The 23,195-nt window shown below is 48.2% G+C and overlaps 3 protein-coding genes across 3 annotated transcripts in view; 2 read left to right on the top strand and 1 right to left on the bottom strand.

Moving 5' to 3' along the window:
• Positions 1 to 5,359, top strand: part of LOC133933348 (protein unc-80 homolog) — a 29,841-nt gene extending 24,482 nt beyond the window's left edge. The window contains exons 56-64 of the mRNA XM_062380386.1: positions 42 to 226; positions 308 to 473; positions 567 to 746; positions 831 to 978; positions 1,399 to 1,455; positions 2,355 to 2,436; positions 2,529 to 2,634; positions 3,080 to 3,279; positions 3,691 to 5,359. Of these exons, the coding sequence (XP_062236370.1) occupies positions 42 to 226; positions 308 to 473; positions 567 to 746; positions 831 to 978; positions 1,399 to 1,455; positions 2,355 to 2,436; positions 2,529 to 2,634; positions 3,080 to 3,279; positions 3,691 to 4,194 (1,628 nt within the window). The 3' untranslated portion in view covers positions 4,195 to 5,359. The remainder of the gene's footprint in view (positions 1 to 41; positions 227 to 307; positions 474 to 566; positions 747 to 830; positions 979 to 1,398; positions 1,456 to 2,354; positions 2,437 to 2,528; positions 2,635 to 3,079; positions 3,280 to 3,690) is intronic.
• Positions 5,360 to 5,716: 357 nt separating this feature from the next.
• Positions 5,717 to 14,887, bottom strand: LOC133933349 (oxysterol-binding protein-related protein 11-like). The gene is made up of 13 exons (XM_062380387.1): positions 14,481 to 14,887; positions 14,132 to 14,200; positions 13,864 to 14,039; positions 13,554 to 13,633; positions 12,337 to 12,525; positions 11,343 to 11,541; positions 10,195 to 10,340; positions 9,885 to 10,025; positions 8,697 to 9,159; positions 8,395 to 8,581; positions 8,129 to 8,311; positions 7,884 to 8,037; positions 5,717 to 7,452 (listed from the first exon to the last, which is right to left on the bottom strand). The coding sequence occupies exons 1-13, from the start codon at positions 14,597 to 14,599 to the stop codon at positions 7,396 to 7,398; spliced, it is 2,163 nt and encodes a 720-aa protein (XP_062236371.1). The 5' UTR covers positions 14,600 to 14,887; the 3' UTR covers positions 5,717 to 7,395.
• A 695-nt stretch (positions 14,888 to 15,582) lies between these two features.
• Positions 15,583 to 18,375, top strand: LOC133933350 (glycerol-3-phosphate dehydrogenase 1-like protein). The gene is made up of 8 exons (XM_062380388.1): positions 15,583 to 15,712; positions 16,034 to 16,211; positions 16,468 to 16,608; positions 16,862 to 17,000; positions 17,125 to 17,237; positions 17,319 to 17,552; positions 17,655 to 17,761; positions 17,918 to 18,375. The coding sequence occupies exons 1-8, from the start codon at positions 15,672 to 15,674 to the stop codon at positions 18,012 to 18,014; spliced, it is 1,050 nt and encodes a 349-aa protein (XP_062236372.1). The 5' UTR covers positions 15,583 to 15,671; the 3' UTR covers positions 18,015 to 18,375.
• The last annotated feature ends 4,820 nt before the right edge of the window (positions 18,376 to 23,195 follow it).

Here is a 23,195-nt window from a genome sequence, read left to right on the forward strand (position 1 = left end):
TTTTACATTTAACCTTGACCTGTGTGTCTCCTCATCCACAGCTCTGAAGGTGGTGCTGGTTTGCTTTGAGCGCTCGCTGGGGAACCAGTGGTACCGGCTGAGCCTGCAGGTGAAGGAGATGGCGCTGAGGAAGGTCGGAGGCTTGGCCTTCTGGGACTTCATCGACTTCATCGTCCGAACCCGGATCCCCATCTTCGTCCTGCTGAGACCGTTCATCCAGTGCAAGGTACGGACTCAGAGACTCCAGTGTGACTCAGCGCTTCACGTCCCGGTGTCCTCACCTTGGTCCTTCCTGTCTCTCGTCCAGTTGTTGACGCAGCCTGCCGACTCCCAGGAGGAGATCACAGCACGCCACCACATCGCCGACCAGCTGGAGCGGCGCTTCATCCCTCGACCGCTCTGCAAGAGCTCCCTGTTCGCAGAGTTCAACAACGAGCTGAAGATCCTGAAGGAGGCCGTGCACAGCGGCTCCGGTCCGAGAACACACAAACTTCTTCTTAACTTCTGATTCTGTGGGTTTTTATATGTTCTGATTCCATCTTGACCCCCCCCCCCCCACTCGACAGCTTACCAGGGGAAGACGTCCATCAGCACGGTGGGCACCTCCACCTCAGCGTATCGCCTCAGTCTGGCCACCATGTCGCGCTCCAACACCGGCACCGGCACCGTGTGGGAGCAGGAGAGTCAGCCGTCACGCCAGCCGTCCCAGGACACGCTCAGCCGCACGGACGAGGACGAGGAAGAGAGTCAGAGACTTTCCCTTCTACTCTCACCTTCCACATGTGTAGACGGTGAACTGGAGCTCACTGCCCTCCACCCTCTCTCCTCAGACGACTCCATCAGTATCCCCAGCGTGGTGAGCGAGCACGAGGTCTTTCCGCCCCGGGTCATGACGCAGCGGCGCTTCTCCAGCCACGCCACCGGCTCGGCAGCCGCACAGCCCGAGGTTCACCGCACCAACATGCTGCCCAGCCAAAGGTAACCCCCCCCCCAAACACAAACACACACTGACAAACACACAGATCAGAGATTCTAGTTTTGCAAGAGAGAACAGATTTGACTCTGAATTAAAGGTTAAAGATGGCGGCGCCTGTATCAAGGATATTTTAGCTTCATCTTTGATCGATGAGATGAAGAAGAAACATTTCTCAGATTGTTAATGTAACATGAAGAATGTAAAGTTTCATATCCCACAACCACAGTCCTTTTTTCTGTGTATATCTCTGTTTATATATAAAAATGTCTTTATTTAACAGTCTCAGCTTTGTGACATATCTCTGTATGTGGGTGAGGACATGTTGAACCAATCAGCTCTTAGCGAGCGCCCTCGGGGATTGACCCGCTGATGGATCTTCTCCCTCTAAACTCCCACTCTCCCGCTTCGCCCCGTTTTTACAGTGAACCCAATGTGCTAGATGAGTCCCAGGGCCTCCTGCAGGAGGGTAACCTCTCTAGGTACAGTGGCTCTCTGTGTGTGTCCCGTTATCTGTCTGCCAGTGGGAGGGGCATGGCCTCAGGACGGCCTCCTCTATTGGCCAATCACTCATCCACATCCAGTCAAATCGTCTTGGCCCTTCACCCTCACCTGTCTCTCTCTCTCTCTCTCTCTCTATGTGGCCTTGTCTCTCTCTCCCACCTTCCTCCCCTGAGCTCCACACTGACCCTCATCCACCTCAGCTCATCTGCTGTGCTATCCTAACCAGGCCCCTCCCTCGTGAGGAGGAACCTAACGAGGGCCCCCGCCGGCCCCCGGGGGGCCAGGGAGCTCCGCCTCTGTTTCTCCTGTGGGTCTGTGACAGTCGATGTGCCATCACCGACGCCGGCCTCTCTCCCATTGGTGCCGTGGTGTCTCATGCTGTTTCTGTGTCTTCAGGCTTGTCACTGATCAAATTGGGTCCGTCTCTGGAAACCAATCTGTCGGGGCAGCGGGAACTGGGGCAGCAACACAAACAAGAACCTCTCATCGACTCACTGTTACCTCTAATGAAGCAGATGTTACACACTTTGTATCCATAAATAATCACAATCAAACACGTTCACATCAGCACACAAGTTTGTGTTGTGAGTTGCTGCTCCAGCCCCGAGCCTCCCCCGGTGTGTTGTCAGTGTCTGAATCATGGCGGCACTGTTTCCTCTCTGCACTGTGATCTGGTGTTGTGTGAACATATGTGTGTGTGTCTAGTGTTGACTTGGTAGAGTAGCAGTGACATCTTGTGGTCAGTGAGCGCGCACACACACCCACACACACAGGGCGGTGTTTGATTCCTTCGTGGAGATGAATTTGTGTCTTTCTGTTTATGTGTGTGTGCGTGTTTGTGTGTGATTGTGTGTGTGCATGTGATTAACTGAACCAGGGTTGCCAGTGTGCAGAGTGAACCAGGGCAACACAACCTCCTGCTACAGCCTCCGTTAGGAAGGAAGCGCGGCCTCAGACAGGTGAGGACGTGTCTTTATTTATCTAAATGTTTGAGAGCTTTTCCTGCTCCACTCATGACTCGGCTGAAACTGTCCCTGTGACCGTCCTGCAGCTGCGGCGCCCCCTGCTGTCCATCCCGAAGAACGAACCCCGCGATCGATCTGGAGCTCGACTCTCGACGACTCGCCGGAGCATCCAGCCCAAGAACAAACCTCTGGGTAACCTCCTGCAGTGTGTGTCTGTGTGTGTGTGTGTTCCCCACACTCCCAGTCAGCACACAGACAGAAAACCAGACCTGTTGTCTAACTGGTGTGTGTGTGGACTGGGAGCGCCCCGTCCTCCTGTCCTCCTCTTTGTTCCGATGTTGTTGTTGTTGTTTGTCTCACACTGACTCTCACTCTGTTCTGTCCCACTCTGTGAAATAAAGAGACTTTATTGGACTGCGAAGGTGAGACACCACCTTTAACCTTTCCTCTCCACCCTGCAACGGCCCGCCCCCTTTCTATCTGCAACCTCACCCAATAGGGCGCTCTGCATGTCTGTCTTGCATACCCCCCCCCCCCCCCCCCTCCTGTCCCACCCCTGCCTCCACTCTTCTTTCATGATGCTAATTTGTTAGAGTACCTCGTTGGCCTTTGACCTCGTGCACGTGTTGCCCCACAGCGCACGGAGACCAGAAGAGGTCGGTGACCTTCACGGAGGCGTCTGCGGGGATCGGCAAACCCCCGACCCCCGGCGCGGTCGACCCTGCGGGGGAGGGCAGGAGGGGGAGTCCAGGCCTCTGTAAGACGCCCACGCTGGAGGTGCCGTCAGCCTCGTCTGCCACGGTCACCGCCGACCTGCACGCTCCTGGGAACACGCAGGTACGGAGGCCCAAGGTGGCCAATTGAAAAAAAGATCAAACTCTTATTTCACAGTGTGATTCAATTAGTGGGACAGAAGCACCTCTGTGATTGGCTGCTGCTTCACCTGCGTTTCCACCAAGGTGTTACTAATCAGGGACAATCAGGCTAATTAACATGGTGGCTGACAGTCCCTCTTCAGTCCACCAGGTGGCAGTCAAGTCTATACAACAACAACGAGGTGAAATAAATAAATAAATGAATATTTTCCAACTCACGTCCTTTAGCCAAGTTATTTGTTCTTATAAAATGAGTAAACATCTTTATCAACAGTTTTACAGGAAATACAAAACAATGTGTTATTACATGATGAGTGATGAGTCACCAGGATAAAAAGTTATTGATAATCATTCTTCTTCTTCTGTCCTCCAGGCTCCGGGGGCCATAAGCAGCAGAGAGAGGAGAGAGCAGTGGGGGCTCCGCAGCAGCCTCTCCCCTCCTCCCTCCATCTCCAGACCCTCCACCCCGACCCCCCCGTCCCGAGCCTGCTCCCCTCTCCCCTTATCCCGCACCTCCTCCCCCCTGCCTCCACCGCTCCCAGTGCTGGGAACCACCCCGGCCCCGGGCCCACCTCTGGCCCCCCCGCTGCCGCCGCAGACCTCGCCCCTCCGTCCGCTCCTCCCCCCGCTCCTCCCTCCACCTCCCCCGGGGCCGTCGAGGGTCCGAGAGAGTCCCGGGGACGAGGACACCACGGCGCTCCTGCCACGCAGCAGCACCCTGCTGCACCTCAGTGAGGACGGAGGCACGGAGAACCCCCTCCTCACCCCGCTGCTGGCCCCGCCCTCGCCCCGCAGGTCGCCCCCCCGCAGGTCGCCCCGCCGCTTCCCTCTGCCCCTCTCCCCCGTGGACCTGGACCTGGACGAGTCCCACGTGTGACACAAATAGTAAAACAAACATTTAGATTCGTTTCACTGACGATTTGAAAGTGTTTAGAAAGAGAACCAGGAGAGGAGAGGACTTCTGTCTGTCTCCACCACCGATCTGTCCCTCACACAAACTGCTCTCTCCTCACCTCAGCTCTGACTTCATCTCTCCAGTGAAGAACATCAACGCACAGACGAAGGCTCGAATGTATATTTATAGCAGCAAATCTTCTTTATCACTCGTCTCCATCACAGAAAGATTTATTTTATTAGATGTTACGTCAAACAAAGTTTTAAAACCGACTCAGAAACGGTTAAATGGTTGATATTTAAACTTTAAAGATGTCTATATAGAAGAGATATATACGTTTAAAAAGATGCTATAACTTGTACAAAGGTTACAAAGGAGAAACAATATTAAAAGCCATTCTAATGTTGATAGATAATAATAATAAGTGATGATATGGAGCAGGAGACAAAAGTAAGATTCTATATTTGAGAAAAATATTATATCTTATTATAAATCTAAATCCTAGAACTTTAAACTCTGGTGAAATCCATGATTTGTTGCTTTTTAAATGAAATTAATGATTTTAAAGTGTCAGATTTAAGTGATTAGATCATCTCCACAGATCTGTGCTGCTCGATGTCTCAGCAGATTCTCTGTGACCAAAGACAAAATGTCTCTCGTCCCGATGTGGGACGTCCTGCGTCCTCGCTCTTCACTCTCAGACTCAGAGACGTCTCTTTGTGGGTCGATGCAGTGGATGGTTGTTACCTCGTCGCTCATTCCATGCCTTAATATTAACGTGTGTTACTCTGACGTCAGAGGAGCAGAATAATAATATATTTACATCATCGTGGGTGAATATCCAGATTTAGAATATTCTAAGATTTACTGTAAAACTGTCCTGGTATCTGCAGTGTTCAGTTTGAGCAGATATTGATCCGTGCCATACACCAATGCACTGTGAGTGTTGTCTTATTTGCTGCTTGTGTGTTTCATTCTATTTGTGCAACACATATCAAGTGTGTCCAAACTTTGTGTAGAACCACTTCAATGTCTTTAAAATACAAAGAGTTCCCTTTAAATGTCCCGTGTGTGTGTCCAGTTGAGTCTTCTTTGTGCAAACTTAGAGTAAATATACACAGAATATTTCTGACATATCTAAATAAATGGATATTGTTTGCAACCCGTTTCAGCCTTTACTTCATTTCTAACTGAGTGGGAAGGGATTGGTTCAGAGAGGCAAGGCAGTGAGGTGCTGGTTCAAATCCCCAGCAGAATATACAACAATCTTTAAACTGTCAATGAATGAGCTCATGACGCAGGACAACACATCACATCATGCTTTATAGTTTGAGTTAAACAAACTTCTCCCTGTGGATCTACCTGACTTGGTATAGTCCAGGTCGCCCCCTCCATCCCATTGGACCCCTCCACTTCCGGTTAGCCACATTTAAGACTATATTATGAGTTTGACATGTTATATACTGTGAAGAGAAAGATAATAAATAATACTTGAGACATCGTGTACAACTGATACACATTTATTTACCTTTCATCACACACGTTTCTACAACATCAGGTTCCCTTCTCTGTCAGTGCAGGTCTCAGGTCAGCGAGACAACCAGTAGATTTACAAACCAAGAAATGAGTCTCAAGAAGAAGTCAAATAAAACCAACACACGAGTCACACATCGGCCATTTGCATGTGTCAGGGAGAGAAGTGATGACAACTCTGTGCTGGAGACACACACAGAGAGAGTTTGCATAAGGCACAGAACTGAGGGAGGAGCTTATCAGAGCAGGTTTCCTCTTTCTGCAGAGAATCAGACACTCAAAGTGTCAGAATTTAGAGTTTGGAGTTTAATAAAAGCTCTAAAAAATAAGAGCAATAAAAGCAAAAGATGGGGGATGAACACGCATTCAAAGAAAATATTTATTTGCATTACAAAACAAGTTAATTTGGTTAAAAGCTTTTACATTAGACATTTAGAAATTGAAGTTATGCAGACAGGGGGAAACGTGTCACTTCAGAATGATCAGAGACACTCGAGGGAATTCTTCCATCTGCCGCAAAACCACCAAACTAAAACGAGGGAGAAGGACGAGAACAATCTGAAGATGCACACGATACGCTCCTGCAGCCGGACTCGACTCAGACAGCATCCAAACAACACAATTATAATTTAGAGATACACTGCAAGGAATTCAAATTTACTTTATATCTAAACGCACATAATCATTTGATAAGAGCCCAAATCCACCAGTGTTTAAACGTGAAGTTCAATTTATCAAGTTGCATCATGGGAAACGCTTTAAAGACTCATTCATTCCGTGCCCGTGTGTTCACTGCTTCTGAAAACAAGACGAAATGGTGCAGTACCACCGGAGGTCGTGAGGGGGCGGTGTGACTCCCTGTATAAGCAGTGCATAAACAATTTGTGGTTTATAACGAGGATCGTGCAGATTCGGGATATTTAGTGTTTTATTAACAAGTAGCATTCAACAGCAATTTATAATAACTATGAAGAAATCTTTTTACATTAATAAAACGTTTTATTTATTCATTATATGTTTAATACACAAGCCAATAAAGAAATCTCATCTTTTAAAAAAAAGAATTTAACCTGCTTACAACATTATACTGTGTTACAGACCATTGTGTCACATGTTTATATACTGCTTATGAGCCACTTAGCATGAAGGCCAGGGGCAGGGGGGCGGATCAGAATATTGTGGGCAGGTTAATATACATTAGTGGTTTGTATTGTTAGGGTTTGATGGACATGTCTGGCAGCAACTTCACACACTTAACAACAGTTTGATTGCACTGATGTGTCCTTGTGTTCCCAGAGAGTCACTTCACCATCAAGGAGAAGCGGAGGAACCAGAACCAGAGGAACCAGATGAACCAGGGACCCGGTTGGAGCATCATTCATCCACCCGTCTTAAGGCTGTGTAAATAAGAGGAGGCGCCTTACCAGTGGGACAACGTCTTCACTGACGGTGGAGAGCTAAAAAAACGACTGATCATAACGTGGAGGTTTCATCGTGAACGTGGAGAGAGAGAGAGAACTCCTCCACGTGTCGCCGTCATCTGTACGCCAGTGCAGGTCATGCTCCCATTTCATCAACACACACACACACACACACTCAGACTCACACATTCCTGAATCTACAACATCAGCATCCAAGAGGCTGGAGGAACTAGGATTTGAACGCAGTGTTTTTCCAAAGTGGTTTGTGGTAAATCCAGCCTTCGCCCTGTGGGAGGAGAGAAACGTGTCGTCAGGAAACGATTCAGACGCTGTGGACTTCAATGACTCAGATTCTTTGGTTGTTTGATAAAAAAGCTACGTGAGAACAACCGGAAATAGAAAACGGTCGACTGGGGTGAGAATTAATGCTGAAGATGATTTTTAAATGTATTTAGAAGCAGAAGCGGTGACTTTCACACACTCTTCTGTTTGTCCTTAAACGCCTCATGAAAGTAAAAAGCTCCTGTGTTAACTCTTCATCATTGTGTTCATCATCTAAATCTCTTTTCTGTTTTCCAGATATGTGTAAATATGATGAATCTAACATGTGACGTCCATGCTCACATCCCACAGACTAAAATATGTCCAAATAAATAATGTTTTATGTCTTTAATGATCAAATAAATAATGTTCTGTGTGTTTGTTGATGTTTATCACCTCTCTGTCAAAGTATCGGGTCCTCCAGGCGGTTTCGGTCTCGGCTCGGTGCCGCTCCTCCGTCCGCTGCCGCTCCTCCAGGATCCTCTTGTGCTCCGTGGCTTTGTCGATGTCCTTCTGCCGCAGGGACTCGGTCACGTGCTGCCACAGACGCCTGGATCACAGACACACAAACTTGTGCTCAACCGGGCGAATGTTATGAGACAGAAACAACTTCCTGAGTGTTCCAGGCCCCCCCCTCTCACCTGGATTCAGTGGGTCCCTGTTTCTCAACCGGCCGCACCAGCTTCCTCGTGACCGTCAGCTTGGTGACGTCCACCACCCGCGTCTCCCCGCTGGTGTAGCTGAACTCCAACACGCCGTTCCACTCGCCCTGCACACGACACACCACCGCGTTGGTGGTGTTGTGCTTCACCTCCCCCGTGACCCTACGTGTGGAACAGCCACAGAACTAGTAAACACCAGGATGCATGAAAAACACACACACACACTCGTGGACGGAGCGACTCACTTGTGCAGTTTCCCTCCGTAAAAGGGTTTCGTCTGGAACGTGATGACGGCTGAATAACCCGACTTGACGCAGCTGATGTTGACTTTGCCGCCGAGCTCCACCCAGGGCACGGTGAGGATGGAGCGGGCGTAGGCACAGGGCAGCGTGAAGGTGTACTCCTCATCGTGCTCCAGCAAATTCAGACAACCTGCAGACACAGGTGATCAAAGAGATTTATTACAGATTACACATTCTCCATTGTTTTGGTGAATTCTAGAGAGAAAGGAGTAAGTTTATGCCAATAAGAAACTTTATTGACTCACCTTCACCGATCATGGACACTCCGATGGACATTCCCATGAACTTGCTCTTGGTCCACACGTGCGTGTTCACACAGATCCGCCTCTCCTGGCATTCAGCGTAAAACCCGGACACGGGGGGGTGGTGGGACACCTGCTCGGCCACAAAGCGCACCTGGTAGGGGTCCTGGGGGGCGGCCGGCGGCTCGGCGCCTCCCTGTGAAGGCTCCTGGGCGGCCTCTGGTCTCTTGGGAACCTTCCAGGAGCAGTGGAAGGTCTCGCCGATGATGGGGTTGTAGGGCTTCTTGGCGATGGCGCCCTTGCGGCCTTCGTGGAAGGAGGTGAGGTAGTACTCCACAAACCGGACCATGCGCTCCTCCGGGCTGCTGCCGTCGGTGATGGCCATGAAGAGGTCCGGGTGAGACATGAAGTCGGCGTACATCTCCAGCAGGGAGCGCTTCTCCAGGATGAAGGTGGGGAGCACCACCTGGGAGGGAGACAGATGGAGTTTTTATTACTCTACCATGAGGAAGTGATGATGTGACGTAGATCCTGACATGACCTCGGCTTCACAGCGTCCACTAGATACCAGAGTGACGCCAGAGAACCCAGCAGATAACTGTGATAAATCAGAAACCCAAGAGGACGAGATCCAAATACTGGAACCAACTGACACTGGAAGATAGAGTTTCTCAACTTGTTTGTTAGTGTGTCTGTGTGTATGTGTGTGTATGGTTTAGTAATAACACAGCAACAAGTGTTTACTGGAGCCAGGTCCCTGGAAGACGTGACACTGATTCCTAATCCAGGACTCAGCAGATTGACTCGTCCTATTTGATCTAATCAGACAAGTTCTTTGCTTTTTTAAATATTAGATTTAAGATCTGACTCAGTCGACTTTCGATGAACGAGCTCGAGCTTTTATTTTGAAAGTCTGACATTGTTTTAAAGGAGGGGGGGCACCAAATTGATTTTCAAACTCAGAAGAAGCTTTTATCTCCATCAGACTGCTCCACAGATAAAAACTCATTATGACAAATTATTGACAACAACTTCTAGGATATGAAGTGTGTCTGTGAGCGCTGTTAGCTGACAATAAAGTTTTTAAAGTAGCATTTCAGACAATGTCTTTCAAACAAGGACCTGAAGATGTAGACTAGATGATGTGTGGTAGGGGGTTCTTGTTTTTGCTGCTCATGGAACTCGACCTACCCGTGTGAGGTCCATGCCGAGCTTCAGCTGGGACAGCAGGTGTAGGATGACGCTGCGCTCCTCCTCCACGGCGCCCAGGTCCTCCTCCTTGTCTGCCAAGGCGTCCTCTAGCTCATCCTCCGCGTCTATGTCTTCCTGTTCCTGAGAGAGGGGGGGGGGGGGGGGGGGGTGGGAATGTATTCAACAAACTGCTGCACAGCGGTTGAAAGTAAAAGATTGTTTGAAGCAACTGTATAAAGAACTTTAAATAAAAGTCCTAAACACTGCTGATCCTCCTGGAGCAGAGAGGGAGAGACTTCCTGGCTCTTACCCCAGAGAAGCTGCAGGAGTCTGGGCTGCTGAGCTCCAGGCCGCTCCCCTCCAGCTGACCCTCCCCTGCGGTGAAGCTGCCCAGGGAGCTGCTGCCGTTCTTCAGGATGTCGGGCAGCTTGGGCTCCAGCCATTCGATGGTGGGTCCTGTCGTGGACAGGGAGTGCTCAGTGGCAGGTTCAGGGGAACTCATGGTACTACCCCCCCCTCCTCCACCCTCCCTCCCGAGGCCCTCCGACACACACTCACACACGCAGGTCTACGCCGGGCCGACCATTCACCACACAACACCACACGACTGCCCGGCTGCCGAGTGGACAGATGCTTATTCTCCTGTCGGCTGCCGAGACCGAACGAGTGAAACTGGACCCGTCCGACCAGCCGAGTATCAGGATACTCTGGCCACGCCCACAGGAAACATCCTCGCCCTCTGATTGGCTTAAAGCCTCACAGTATAGCCGGGACTTCTTTTTCTTTCATGTGCCATTAGAGGGGGGAAGACCTCATTCTAATTCACCACGTGCGTCGTCCGACAACCTCACCCGATTGGCTGCTCGCGACAAGTCCGGCCTAATGAAATATACATCGAGTAACAAGACCTGCTGTGAACAAGGGGGAAATATAACCTGGACATTTTCCACATTTCAAGTCGACCTGAATAATGAGGGTCGAGATCCTGGCAGGTCCGACACCTCAGGTCACTTCGGGAATCCTCTCACAACAATCAACAGTTGTTCAAGTGAAGATATTTAAACTTCTTAAATCGAAAAGAGCATGTTAAATGTCATCAGGACTTTTTCTAACGTCACAAGTCAGAGCGCCTGCTGTGGAAACACGGTGTGATCTCACTGTAGCCTGTCCTCAAAGTGCTGCTGTTGGATATTTCAACCATCTGAGATCTAATTACCTTCCAGACAGGTGGTAAGAATAGGTACAGCTCCGCATCAATAATGCAAAATAATTCCAGTGAGCAGCCCACGCAAACTCTTGGTCTAGATTGTTTATCGCGAGGACGCCATGTGGCACAGACGCATAAATCTGCAGCGTCTAACAGCAGAAATACACACGTCTGGAAAAACAACCTGCTAATGTACAAACGAGTCGAGATGAAGCAACAACCGCCGCAGAGACAAACTGCCGCACACTCACCTCCCAGGGAGCCTCTCTGCCGGGCCACCTGCTGCAGGTGCAGGATGTGCAGGCACTCGTTCAGGCAGTTCATGGTCGCCATCGACGTGGCCTTGAGCATCAGCAGGTCCTGGTCCAGAGGGGAGAGGCTGGGGGCGGCGGGCAGACCCTCGATACTCTGGATCAGCTCCCGGTGCTGCCCCTGGGCCTGGGTGATCATCTGGAGGAGGAAGATGAAGAGGATATAAGTAAAATTATGTTTATCATTGCAGATGGTGTTGTGGATTTTGTTCAAATTAACCACTTGGCTTCCTTTTTAGTTCAGGCATCTATGTTTTCATGCAGTAAGAATAAGATTAACATAAAAAACAAGCCCCTAATGATTTCTACATTAGTGAGAAACCCACTGTAAAAGCAATATAACTTTACAAAATCTCTAAAATCCAGATTTCTTAAAGAGCAGTGTGAGACAGACGTCTTGATTCGTAGCTCAGATCAAAAGATTGAAATCAAATCCCTTCATATAAAGAGCGATTGAGCAAGGCTGAGGTTAATAGACAGACAACAGCGCCCTCTGGTGAACGACCTGCACACATGCATCTAAGTGAAGAGTAGAATTCACGACTAAACTAATTCAAATCAACAGAAGCTCAAGTTCTAAATATTTCACTGTTACAACTGAAAGTCTTGTAGGAACATGCTGTCGCTCCGTTAAGGGATGAAAGTTTCATTGTGGCAACATCAGTGAAGTTTAAACTTTAATGAAACACGCTGCAGTGAGTAAAGAGCTCGACTCAGTTCTGCTCCTCTTCATCTTCATCATTATCAAGACCTCACATGACCTCTGAAGCTCACTTTATCTTTATTTGGTGAAAGTGATTCAATCTAAATTATTTTTTGTTGAATAAACAGGGACAGGAAATGGATTTTTAACTTTCCAGCATGACACGGGTTCTAAAAGATGAAAAATAAAGATGGACCACACGTCTCCACTTCCTCCCAATACTGGTTGTACCTCTCTGGCGTCCATGAGGTGGTCGGGCAGCAGCGACCTCTTGCTGGAGTAGAGCGACGAGCCCTTGTTGACCTGGGACCAGCCGAACAAGGTGTTGGGGTTCTGGCTCGGCCGGCGCACGGACATCGGCGAGCTGCCGCTGCCCTGAGACGCCATCGAGTAGCTCCGGGACTTGGGAGGAGGATTGGTCTGAAGAATGAGGAACATACGTTACATGATGTTGGACTGTGTTTAGGATTTAGCTCAAAGCTGGAACACCAGGTCATTTGATCTTTCTTTTAAATTTCACTGGTTCTAATTTCTGTCATGGAAACAACATTCATAGAATCACTTCCTCTTTCACAACACGTCAACAAAGTAAGAGCACAACATTTTGGTTTTGCTGGAGATACTAATCTGAAAACTTTGGTCTGAAGATTGCATCACTTGCTAAACAAACCTCTGAAGGAGACACGCACTGGTGGGCAAGAACCAATAACACTGGTTCAGTAAACCATAATATTCTTGTGTGGAAAATATGTAGAACATTCTTAAGATCTGAAATGCAACTTTCAAAAGGTTCGAAATTAGTCAAGAAAATGTAATCAAACTACTTTAGAAAGTGATAATGATTTAAAGAATAAACAATGTGTAATGTATTTGTGGACTAACGTGACCCTGTGGGGAGTTGATGTATCTCCACAACATAAACTGAGGTTGTGGGCAGTGCAGCCGCGTGTGGATCAATATCCGGATCAATACGAGTAAAACCTGATACATTATTCACACAAAGCTTCATGTTTACCCACAGAGGAGTGGAGTTTCTGCTGGATTGCGTAAAAGCTACTCAATTATTCTCTTGGTGTAACGATGGATCACAGGCTGAGAAAGACTTTGTGGGAAATCCAGAGATATTTTTCTTTCACATCGTGAGATAAGATGTTTTTTGACGTTGGCAGATTTCCTAGAGATTAATTCATGGATCATGACGTGTTTTCATTGTGTTGAGTGTTGACTGAACTTAAACCCTTGGGCCTCCCTGCAGGTATGCGCTCTAAGAAGAGATATTCCAGTTGCTCAAATATTTGCACGGCTGCCGTCTCTGTGCGACTGCTCCTTTGACACGAGAGGAAGGAAAGCAGGAAACTGAAAAACTGTCCAGCTCACATCTGCTCCGTGAAGGAGTCAGGAGGATTATTTGGATCAGTTTTAAACATGATAAAAAAGCTGCGTCTTACCTTCCCCATGGCCTCTGTGTGGTGCTGTGTGCAGATCTGCAGCCGGCTCACCCAGTGCTGCCGCTCTTTGGCGTCGGTGGCTGAGAAACACATGAAACCTTGTTACGGTTACTCTACAAGATGAACCCACTCAGCAGCAGCTGCTCCCGTGCGCCTCGGCTTCACCGGATAATGGAAAACACACAGATCAATACTGTGAAGACCTGATGGATGGTGAGAGCTGGGCCCGGAGGTGGAGCTGCAACTGACACACACACACACACACACACACAGCCTCTTAGGTGATTGTATCAGGAAGTCAGGTACTCACCCCGGAGCTTGTACTGCTCCCCGCTGATGGCGTTGACGGTGAAGGTGTGCGAGTCCTCGTCGCTGGGGGAGATGACGGCCCCGGCCAGGGGCAGCATGCCGCGGGGCTTCTGGGGCCGCGACTGCTCGTTGACAAAGTACTCCAACAAGCCCAACTCATTGTTTAACACAAAGAACCTGGAGACACAACACAACACAACACACATCAACGTCCTCTCCTCTGAGCCTCACGTGCACTTCGGGGGGATGCAGGTTGGTGGACCACTCACCGGTACTGCCACCCGGTCACCAGGTTGGTGTACTTCATCAAGTAGCCGTCCACGTTCTCCATATGGTCACTGCCAGGGGACAGAGAGCACAGTGTCACGGCCTGAACACCATCAACACACAATCAGTCACCGAGCTGAGGCTGCTGACAGGTGAGCTGAACGATCCCAACGTTAACTGGCAGATGACAACGAACAAAAACTTTTTAATAACACGAGAATAATGACGAAGCGTTGAGAAGACACGTCAGTCCCTGTGCGACATGAATACAAACACACAAAGGTGTGGGTTTATCCCAGGAGTGCTGCTCGTGAGTCACTGTAGCCGTTAGCATGCTAAGCCTCCACCCACCTGTACTGCCAGCTCTTGGCACTCGCTCTCCCCGAGCTCGGGGTCTTAATCTGGGGGACAACATCCAGCTTCCCGGCCTCGCCCTCCGGGGGTCTTATCGGCGCGGTTTCCGCCTGCATGGTCGCGGGCAACGAACCCAACTCTCCGGCTAACCCGGGCTCGCCAGGGTCTGGATGAAGCTAAGCTAGGCTAGGCTAGGCTAAGCTAAGTCTGCACCTATTGGTAGCTGTGTGGAGGCTCCAGTGAAGAGTGTTGACTCATCTCAGGCGGGACCACACTTCCGTCTCACTCCCTGCGGACTGTCCACGTGAAACAAGGCAAATAAAACATGGTTTAAAACAGAAACTAGCTCGTTAGCATGAGAGCTAACTCCTCTGATATTTACTGCTCTGGCAGCAGCACAGTCACGTGACAGGTGAAGAGCTCACACACTTCCGCGTTCGATAAATCATGACAGCTGAAAAATAAAAAAGTGAGGGGAGATTTTCATTATTTACAACTGATTTTTATCTTTTTTGAGACGAGCAAACAATATATACAAATAATATAATAAGGTATTAATTCTGTATTACTCTTGAAAATATGTCAATTTCGATTAAAAAGCATTGACTGGAAATGTATTACCATATTCATTTTGTAGGTATTGGTAATTAATTCAGCTGAAAACAAAGTAAATAAACAGATATTTTAAGTTATTTGTTAAAGTTATGTTTACATGCGGAAATTGTCTTTTATTTTGTACATGCTCTTGACCGGAAGTGTCACTAATTACCTGTCCGGCTCGTTGCTTTGTCCAGATGTTGAAACATTAGTTTTTCTGTTTCCTGTCAGTGTTAGATAATAAATAAGTCCATAAAACGTTCATAAGGTTTTTTCTTAACAACTCAGTTTAATATTCAGATTTATAATTTGAGGGGGAATAATTATAAACATTTAAAAGAACGTTGAGACGAAAAAAAGAGCAGTTATACATGTGTTGCATCGTTTTAATGTACATTATTAAAGATACTAATGATAAAGGAGTGTATCCGTGGAGGAGGAGAAAGAGGAACAGGAGGAGGAGGAGGAGGAGGAGGAAGAGGAGGAGGAGGTGGAGGAGGAGATAGAGGAGGAGTGAATGGAGAGTTCAGTTTTCAGGGCGTATGAGGAAGTTGCTGTAGGAAGAAAAACAACCGAGCTGCTCTTTGCAAAATGCCTGGAAAGAAAGTCTGTATCGTGGGATCTGGAAACTGGTAACTTCCTTTTTAACTTGCATCTTCTCAGAGACATTCGATTTATAATCATGAGTTTGTTCCTCAGCTGAGTAAACTTTTCATTTCTCCTCCTCCTCCCTTGAACACTTTGTTCTGCTGCAGCATTCAAGTGATTTTCTACCTGTTTGTGTGAAGTCTTCAGGTTCCACTGATTCATGTAACCTAATGTAAAGTGTGTGCACAGTGTTCCAGGGTCCATGTGTCTAGAGGGAGTCTCTGCTAAATGTTCCTGCAACACGTTAAAGACAGATTCTAGTTGTTGGGTTTTCCTCCCTCACCACTTCCTGTCTCTCCTGCCAGGGGCTCCTCCATCGCCAAGATCGTCGGGCACAATGTGAAGAGGTCCAACCGCTTCGACCCCATGGTCAACATGTGGGTGTTTGAGGAGGAGGTGGACGGCAGGAAGCTCACGGAGATCATCAACACCGACCACGAGAACGTCAAATACCTGCCGGGCCACAAGCTGCCCAGGAATGTGGTGAGAGCGGCAGCGTGTAAACACACAGGCGGGGTCACCACTGTCCACGAGACACCGATAAGAGGACAAAGCTTTGACCCACACGTCTTTCAATGTGTGTGACATGAACTGTTTGACCACACAACCATCAAATCCTGCAGGAAAGAACCGTCTAACCACAGGAAACAACAAATTGTTTAAAAGCTGCAGAGATACAAGTCTAAAAGACCCACAATGCATTTCTTCGTGGTCATTTCCTGTCCTGCTGTCCCTCCAGGTCGCCGTCCCCGACATCACAGAGGCCGTCAAAGGAACGAAGATCCTCATCTTCGTCATCCCGCACCAGTTCATCGCCAAACTGTGTGACCAGATGAAGCCCCACGTCACTGAGGGAACCATCGGGATATCCCTCATCAAAGTAAGACCCCCCCCCCCCCCATCTCTCTTCTTCCTCTCTCATTTCCTGTCGACCAACAAGGAGGAAACCATCACATGACTCTCTGCACTTCATGTTTTCTGTGGCCGCGGCATCATGAGATGTTTCAGTTGAGCAACACAGATAAAACATTTTAAAAGTAGGCTGTACATGCAAATATGGTGACTTCTGGTTTTTGAAGAACCAAGATGGACAAAGTGTCAAACTCAGAAACTCTGTGTCTTTGGTGGTCCAGGGTGTGGACGAGGGCCCAGACGGCCTGAAGCTGATCTCAGACATCATCCGAGAGAAGCTGGAGATCGAGGTCAGCGTCCTGATGGGAGCCAACATCGCCAACGAGGTGGCAGACGAGAAGTTCTGTGAAACCACCATCGGTTCGTTGTTGTTCCTCTCATCTGTGGTTCTGAGTGTTTGACCCGGTGAAGGAAACACACCGGTTCCTCCTCGTTGCACCGGAGTCCAGTGAGGTGACGCTCTTGTTTCTCTTTCTCGCTGCAGGAGCAAAGAACGAGGCGAACGGACACATCTTCAAGGAGCTGCTGCAGACTCCCAACTTCCGCATCACGGTGGTGACGGAGGGCGACACGGTGGAGCTGTGTGGAGCCTTAAAGGTAAACACCGACTCTCTGGACTGTCCTCTTCCTGCTTCAGAGATTATAATCTAATGTCTCCTTTAATCTGTGCCCTGTCAGAACATCGTGGCCGTGGGCGCTGGGTTCTGCGACGGCCTCGGCTTCGGCGACAACACCAAAGCGGCGGTGATCAGGCTGGGTCTCATGGAGATGATCGCCTTCGCCAAGCTGTTCTGCAAAGGCCCAGTGACCTCGTCCACCTTCCTGGAGAGCTGCGGCGTGGCCGACCTCATCACCACCTGCTACGGGGGACGCAACCGCAAAGTGGCCGAGGCCTTCGTCACGACCTCCAAGGTGAGTCCCACACAGAGACTCATCCAGAGACCTCGTAAAACCTGCGGCTCTTCTGTAAAGATACCAGTTATCAAACTGGTTTCTCTATGTGTGGTCCCTCAGTCCATCGCTGAGCTGGAGGCGGAGATGCTGAACGGCCAGAAGCTTCAGGGTCCACAGACGTCAGCTGAGGTTTATAAGATCCTACAGAAGAAAGACATGGTCAACAAGTGAGTTCACTAACCACTTCACAATGCTTTTAATATTAAATACTGTTAAAAGTTCCAGATGTCAAAACACGTGATTTAAAAACGATTGAGCGAGCTTCAGGCAAATCTCCCTCTAATATCTGAGATGATAACCAGAGGATGTGTTGTTTCCTGCAGGTTCCCTCTGTTTGCAGCCGTCTACCAGATCTGCTTCGAGGGCAAAGAGGTGAAAGAGTTCATCACCTGCCTCCAGAACCACCCTGAGCACATGTGAGCGGTGTGACGACGCCTCACCGCCACCAGATGGCGACAGAGATCCTCGAGCTGGAAACGCACAACTTAACTCAGTCAATTCAACCAAAGGCACTTTTTATATCTTTTCATTAGAAACATTTCATCAAGCAAACTACTTTCATTTAGCTTCAAAAGCAATTTGTTTTATTCATGTTGTACTTATTTTAAAATGACTAATTTTACTTGTGAAAAGTTGGTTAAAGAGTTAGAAAATGAAAGTTAAAGATATTAAATAAATGATGATGAATATGAGGTAAATAATATGTTATATTGCAGCCTAAAACTACAATAAAAATGGTATAAAAATACCAAATGCTGTACTTGTTGCCTTAAATACTACATTTTTGTAAATGTGTCAGTTTGTGTGAGACTGAATTTTTTACAATTTCAACAGAAAATTCACTATATTCTTTTTATATCTTTATGTGGAGTTGATTTCTCAATAAAAAACAATTAATAAGAAAAAAGAAAATCTGTTTTTATTCATTCTGAACAATCTAAAGTTAGTCCAGGGAGGCTCTGCAGTACTCAGTTACTGTCAGCAGGGGGCGCAGCTCTCACATTCAGTGATATTTCAACTATAAACAGTAGAAAACACAGAACTGATGTCAAACCAGTTCAGTCTGTGGTCAGGCAGCTGTGTGATTGAGTTGTGTTAGATCTCAGTGTGTGTGTCTGTGTGTCTGTGTGTGTGACTGACCCACACTGATTCCCACGAGGCCACAGTAACCTGGTATGAGAAAGCAGATTAATGAACAAAAAGCGTCCTTGTCCCTGCGTGTCGGCCATGTTACAGGTCGACCCGGTGAACGCTTTGATGCTCTGCCTGTGTCTCCGTCCGTCTCCCATCGCTGTGTCTCACCGAGTCATCATCACACACTGTCTCTCTGTGCTCGTCCGCGTCAGACACTCACATCTAACCTTCTTTATACGTAGATATGAAAACAAAATCAATCTAAACACAAATATTTGAGGTAAAAAAACCTCTCCACTGGTGGGTATCTTCACTGGTGGGTATCTTTCACTGGTGGGTATCTTCACTGGTGGGTATCTTTCACTGGTGGGTATCTTTCACTGGTGGGTATCTTCACTGGTGGGTATCTTTGACTGGTGGGATTCTTTCACTGGTGGGATTCTTTCACTGGTGGGTATCTTTCCACGCTGTCTCCCTCCTCAGGCCCCATCAGTCCATGTCCTTCTCGTCTGCCCAGATCCCAGGACATCAAACAGTTCATCGGAGGCACCAGTTTTTTTTTCATGGGCACACAAAGAGGAGCTTCCAGGTTTCCCATGGGAGAGGACGGTCTCTCAGGTCCCTGTCCCCCTCTCGTCTCCACGTCCCCCTCTCATCTCCACGCCACCACTGTCATCGGAGGGTTTTGAGCGAGCACTGAGACCCTTGTGGAGGTTTGACACCGACCCAGATCCATGAGAAGGCCCACCTTCATCTTGAAAGAGGAGCTTATCACCACAGTAACTTGTCTGATGGTAGGCCTCCACCCCCCCCCCCCCACACACACACATTCATGCACTGTCTTCCAATAAGAGGCCTGTGTGCGTGTTATTGGATTTAAACGTACCCCACTGCTTCATTACCTTTCAACAAGTTCAACTTTCTCTTCAAGTTCTCGTCCATCGTTCTTCTGTGGTCTCACAGAGAAAGGAAACTGGTGTGTCTCCGTCCACAGGGAAGAAAAGCTCCTCTCGAGTCGACTAATTCACACGTTGTATCTCCTTTGTTTAACTTGTGAGGAAAGAGAAATGTATAAACAACAATTTGTGGGTTTTGGAGGAGTAGTGTGTTTTCAGTGCTAAAGAATCGACTGTGGAAAAGCTGTGGACACTGAACGTCTTCCAGAGACTCAAACAAAATTCACCTCCAGTGTAAGGAGGTGGAGCCGCAGCTCTTAAAGCTGCGATTATCCACATTTTCATGATTGTATATTAAGGGAAAAATTGTCACACAAGATCCGAAAAACCAACGTACACGATCGGACTCGACCAACGTTGGAGCAAAAGAGGTGGTGGAGACCAAACACAGATCAAATAGAGTGAATATTGGACATATTGGATAAAACACATCATATTAAAGATCACTGTCGCTCTGTATTTGCTGGACGAGTTAATTGGCTGCTGCCCCCGTGTGGTTAAAGTCAGTAACAACAGGCTTAAAACCCAAACTAGCTGCAGAGCTCGACAGCAACAGTCCAGTTAAAAACATACGAATTTAGTTGAGTTGAACTTTAAATTGAAACTGTAAAGATTCTGCCAATAAAAAGGACTGAGGCACATTGAGACTCTGTTCAGTACATTTTACACTGACTTGTGATTTATGAGGTGTGATGAATCTTATCACACCTGCCTCTCCCCGGGTTGAATGAGTGACTTGCACAGTCAAACTTCTCTGCTGAGCGCTGCAGGGCTTTTATCTTTTAAAAGCATGTGTGGCCACCCCAGGCCAGACCACATGGTTCACGCCTTTACATTTATAGCACCCAGAGAAGCTGTGTGTCAGTGTGAAACCTCACACGTAGACTAATAGATAACTCATTATATCCCCTTCAGGCAAAACGTGGATCGGTGTGGTTTTAATCTTTTATATCTTCATGTGTGGATTCTCAAGTTTCAATGTGTGTGTGTGTGTGTGTGTGTGTTTGTGTGTGTGTGTCTGCCACTAAAGGGGAGAGTCTATCTTCCACCCTGGGTTAATTACAGGCCCCTGATCTCGTCAGCTGTCACCGCCGCACTCTTTAACATGTCAATGACGGCCCGTTGGGACCTCACATCCTCCCTCCGCTCAGGCTCAACGGGCTGGGGAGACAAAAAGAGATAAAGCCAAAGGATGCCACTCCTCGCCCCAGCTGGCTCCTTTCACCTCCACGTGGTCGCCTCCGTCCTCGGCCTCTTTGCCTCCTTTTGTGCTCGGCCTGGAGGTGAAGGCAGCAGTGGTGGTGGTGGTTGCTCTGGTTGCTCTGGTAGCTTTTGGGGGGGAAGGAGGAAGAGGAGGAGAAGTTGGCAGGAAGCCTGGTCGTGGAAATCCATACAAACACTGGGGAGACAACACAAGGCCTATTTGTTCCACTCTCCCATCCTCCTACCTCAGGGAGAGTGGACAGAATTGCCTGAGACAGCCATGAGACAGGGTGCGTCCCTCGCTCCCTGCAGACAGCCATCGATTCTGTGGGACAGGGACAAGACAAATGGGGAGCGGTCCTCGTCAGGAAGTCACAGACCATAACCCAATGAAATTAAGTCAATTTGTACAATGAAGACCTGGCAGGGCGCCCGGCGCGGTCTGCTGCTTCAGAGAAAGAGAAGACGCTTCTATGATTAAATATGAATGACTCTGAGTCAGGAGAGAAGCTGCAGTTTATGTCTGACGGGACCGAGGCCTCACGATGTCCGAGCTACACGACCTCTCCTCTTGTTCCTGTTCTCTATGACATCCTGCTCGGCCTGAGTCCCCTCGGCTCGATGCCCTGTGGGACTCAGAGATGCTGACATCAGTGCAAACTCCACACTCCCTCCACTCTGATTTGTGGAAGGTGAAATCTTTACCGTGCGTACAGCACCGGTGTCTCTCGAGTCTGCGCTAACATGCACATAAAGATGCTTTCTGAGGCCGCCGGGTTCCCAGTGCAGCTGCAAATAACATCGATGTGGCATTCCTACATGTCAGTGTAGCGTGGGCCCTGCACGGAGCTGCCTCCTGCTCCTCAGGGACTCCAATCCACCTCCTCGACACCGGGAACGAGGAGGGAAATTAGGATTTCACAGCAATGGTCAGATTTGTTTCATTCTCGAGTGTCTATATGTCTAGAAAAGGTCGGAATGGAGACCTTTATCAGAACATGTTGTTAACATGTCATGTGCTATCGGGTTCATATCAGAATAAACATGTCTCGTGTGTCGGCACATCGTCTGGTGTTCCCATCAAACAGCTTCGCCCAAGGAGCAGCAGGGATGTCTGCTTTATGGTCGCTCTGGTCTTCACCACGAGCGATCCGGAGGGAGGCATTGAGGCTGAGCGATAGAGCAGCCCCACAGGCTCCGAAGCACAAGGGGTGACACTGTGCATTTATGCATCTGTTTGTGTTTATGTGTTTTTCTCCTTGGGTGTTTTTCCTGAAGGTCTGACCACATTTGACCGGTTCACCTCAGATATTCACCTCACCCCTCATCAGGGCTGCAGCTGCAGCGTGTTCCAGCTTTGTGTGTTTTGAGCAGAATGGATGTGAAGCTCCGGAGCCTCCACACGTCTAAAAGCTTTGACCCACCTTCTTGCATCTTCTCTGATGGCTTCCCTCACTGTGCCCCAATGGCTTCCTGCCCCCCCCTTGCCGGGCTCCGACCTGTGACATGAAAGAGACGGCCCTCCTGCCTGCAATGGAGCCGGATGTGCCGCAGGTCAAGACGTGTTTTCCACAATCATTTGGCCATTACCTCCCTGCAGGACTCTCCGGGCTCAAACACGTTCACAGTGATGTACGAGCGAGGGTCCGACCGGAATGGGATCCTCAAGCTTGTTTTCTTTTGCTCCGTTGCTCCCAGGAGGTAATGGTTTGTGCACATATCCTGATTTTCTTACCCCGAATCTTTCAAGTTGACAATAAAAATCTAATGTAAGAGCTTAGGAGAGTAGGAAACGTGTTTTTCTTTCCTGACTTTAAGATAAGAGCGTCTCAGAGTGAGTGGAGGAGGAAGATATGGACGACAGGATGAGATATAAGGAGAGGAGTTGTTGTTTTTGTTTTAGATAACATGAGAAAACAGATGCTTTCTCACGTGCACACACTGATTTATCCACTCAGATTTATGAGCCAACATTCCCACACAAGAGAGCAGAAGACTGTGGCATGATTCAAATGTTTATCTGGTAGAAGGAATCCTCTAATTTGGGACTTTTTTCCCGATTAGATTAAGAGAAAATATCACAAGCTTCCAATTGCACAATCAAAGATTCCCATGATCATATGCAGACTGAAAATGACTTATTATTACCCTCCTCCCCTGTCATTGGACGCCAATCATCTGATTTTATATTCAATTATCTCCTGACATTGAGGTTTCATTGACCACTTGTGATAACAGGACAACCTGGGATCACATCCCCACCTTCCAAACGGTTTACAAATAGTTTAAACAAATCTTTTGAGAGATT

The sequence above is a fragment of the Platichthys flesus genome, chromosome 22, assembly GCF_949316205.1.
Source record: "Platichthys flesus chromosome 22, fPlaFle2.1, whole genome shotgun sequence".
NCBI lineage: Eukaryota > Metazoa > Chordata > Actinopteri > Pleuronectiformes > Pleuronectidae > Platichthys > Platichthys flesus.

What these genes read in the sequence shown, in the direction of transcription:
- LOC133933349 (XM_062380387.1), bottom strand. Translation starts at nt 14,599, where the DNA reads ATGCAGGCGGAAACCGCGCCGATAAGACCCCCGGAGGGCGAGGCCGGG. An exon ending in GGAGCAGTACAAGCTCCGGG is followed by an intron (nt 13,634 to 13,863) that starts GTGAGTACCTGA and finishes TGTGTTTCTCAG; the next exon opens with CCACCGACGCCAAAGAGCGG. An exon ending in TCGGCATGGACCTCACACGG is followed by an intron (nt 9,160 to 9,884) that starts GTAGGTCGAGTT and finishes TCTCCCTCCCAG; the next exon opens with GTGGTGCTCCCCACCTTCAT.
- LOC133933350 (XM_062380388.1), top strand. Translation starts at nt 15,672, where the DNA reads ATGCCTGGAAAGAAAGTCTGTATCGTGGGATCTGGAAACTG. An exon ending in ACAAGCTGCCCAGGAATGTG is followed by an intron (nt 16,212 to 16,467) that starts GTGAGAGCGGCA and finishes CTGTCCCTCCAG; the next exon opens with GTCGCCGTCCCCGACATCAC. An exon ending in GTTCTGTGAAACCACCATCG is followed by an intron (nt 17,001 to 17,124) that starts GTTCGTTGTTGT and finishes TTCTCGCTGCAG; the next exon opens with GAGCAAAGAACGAGGCGAAC.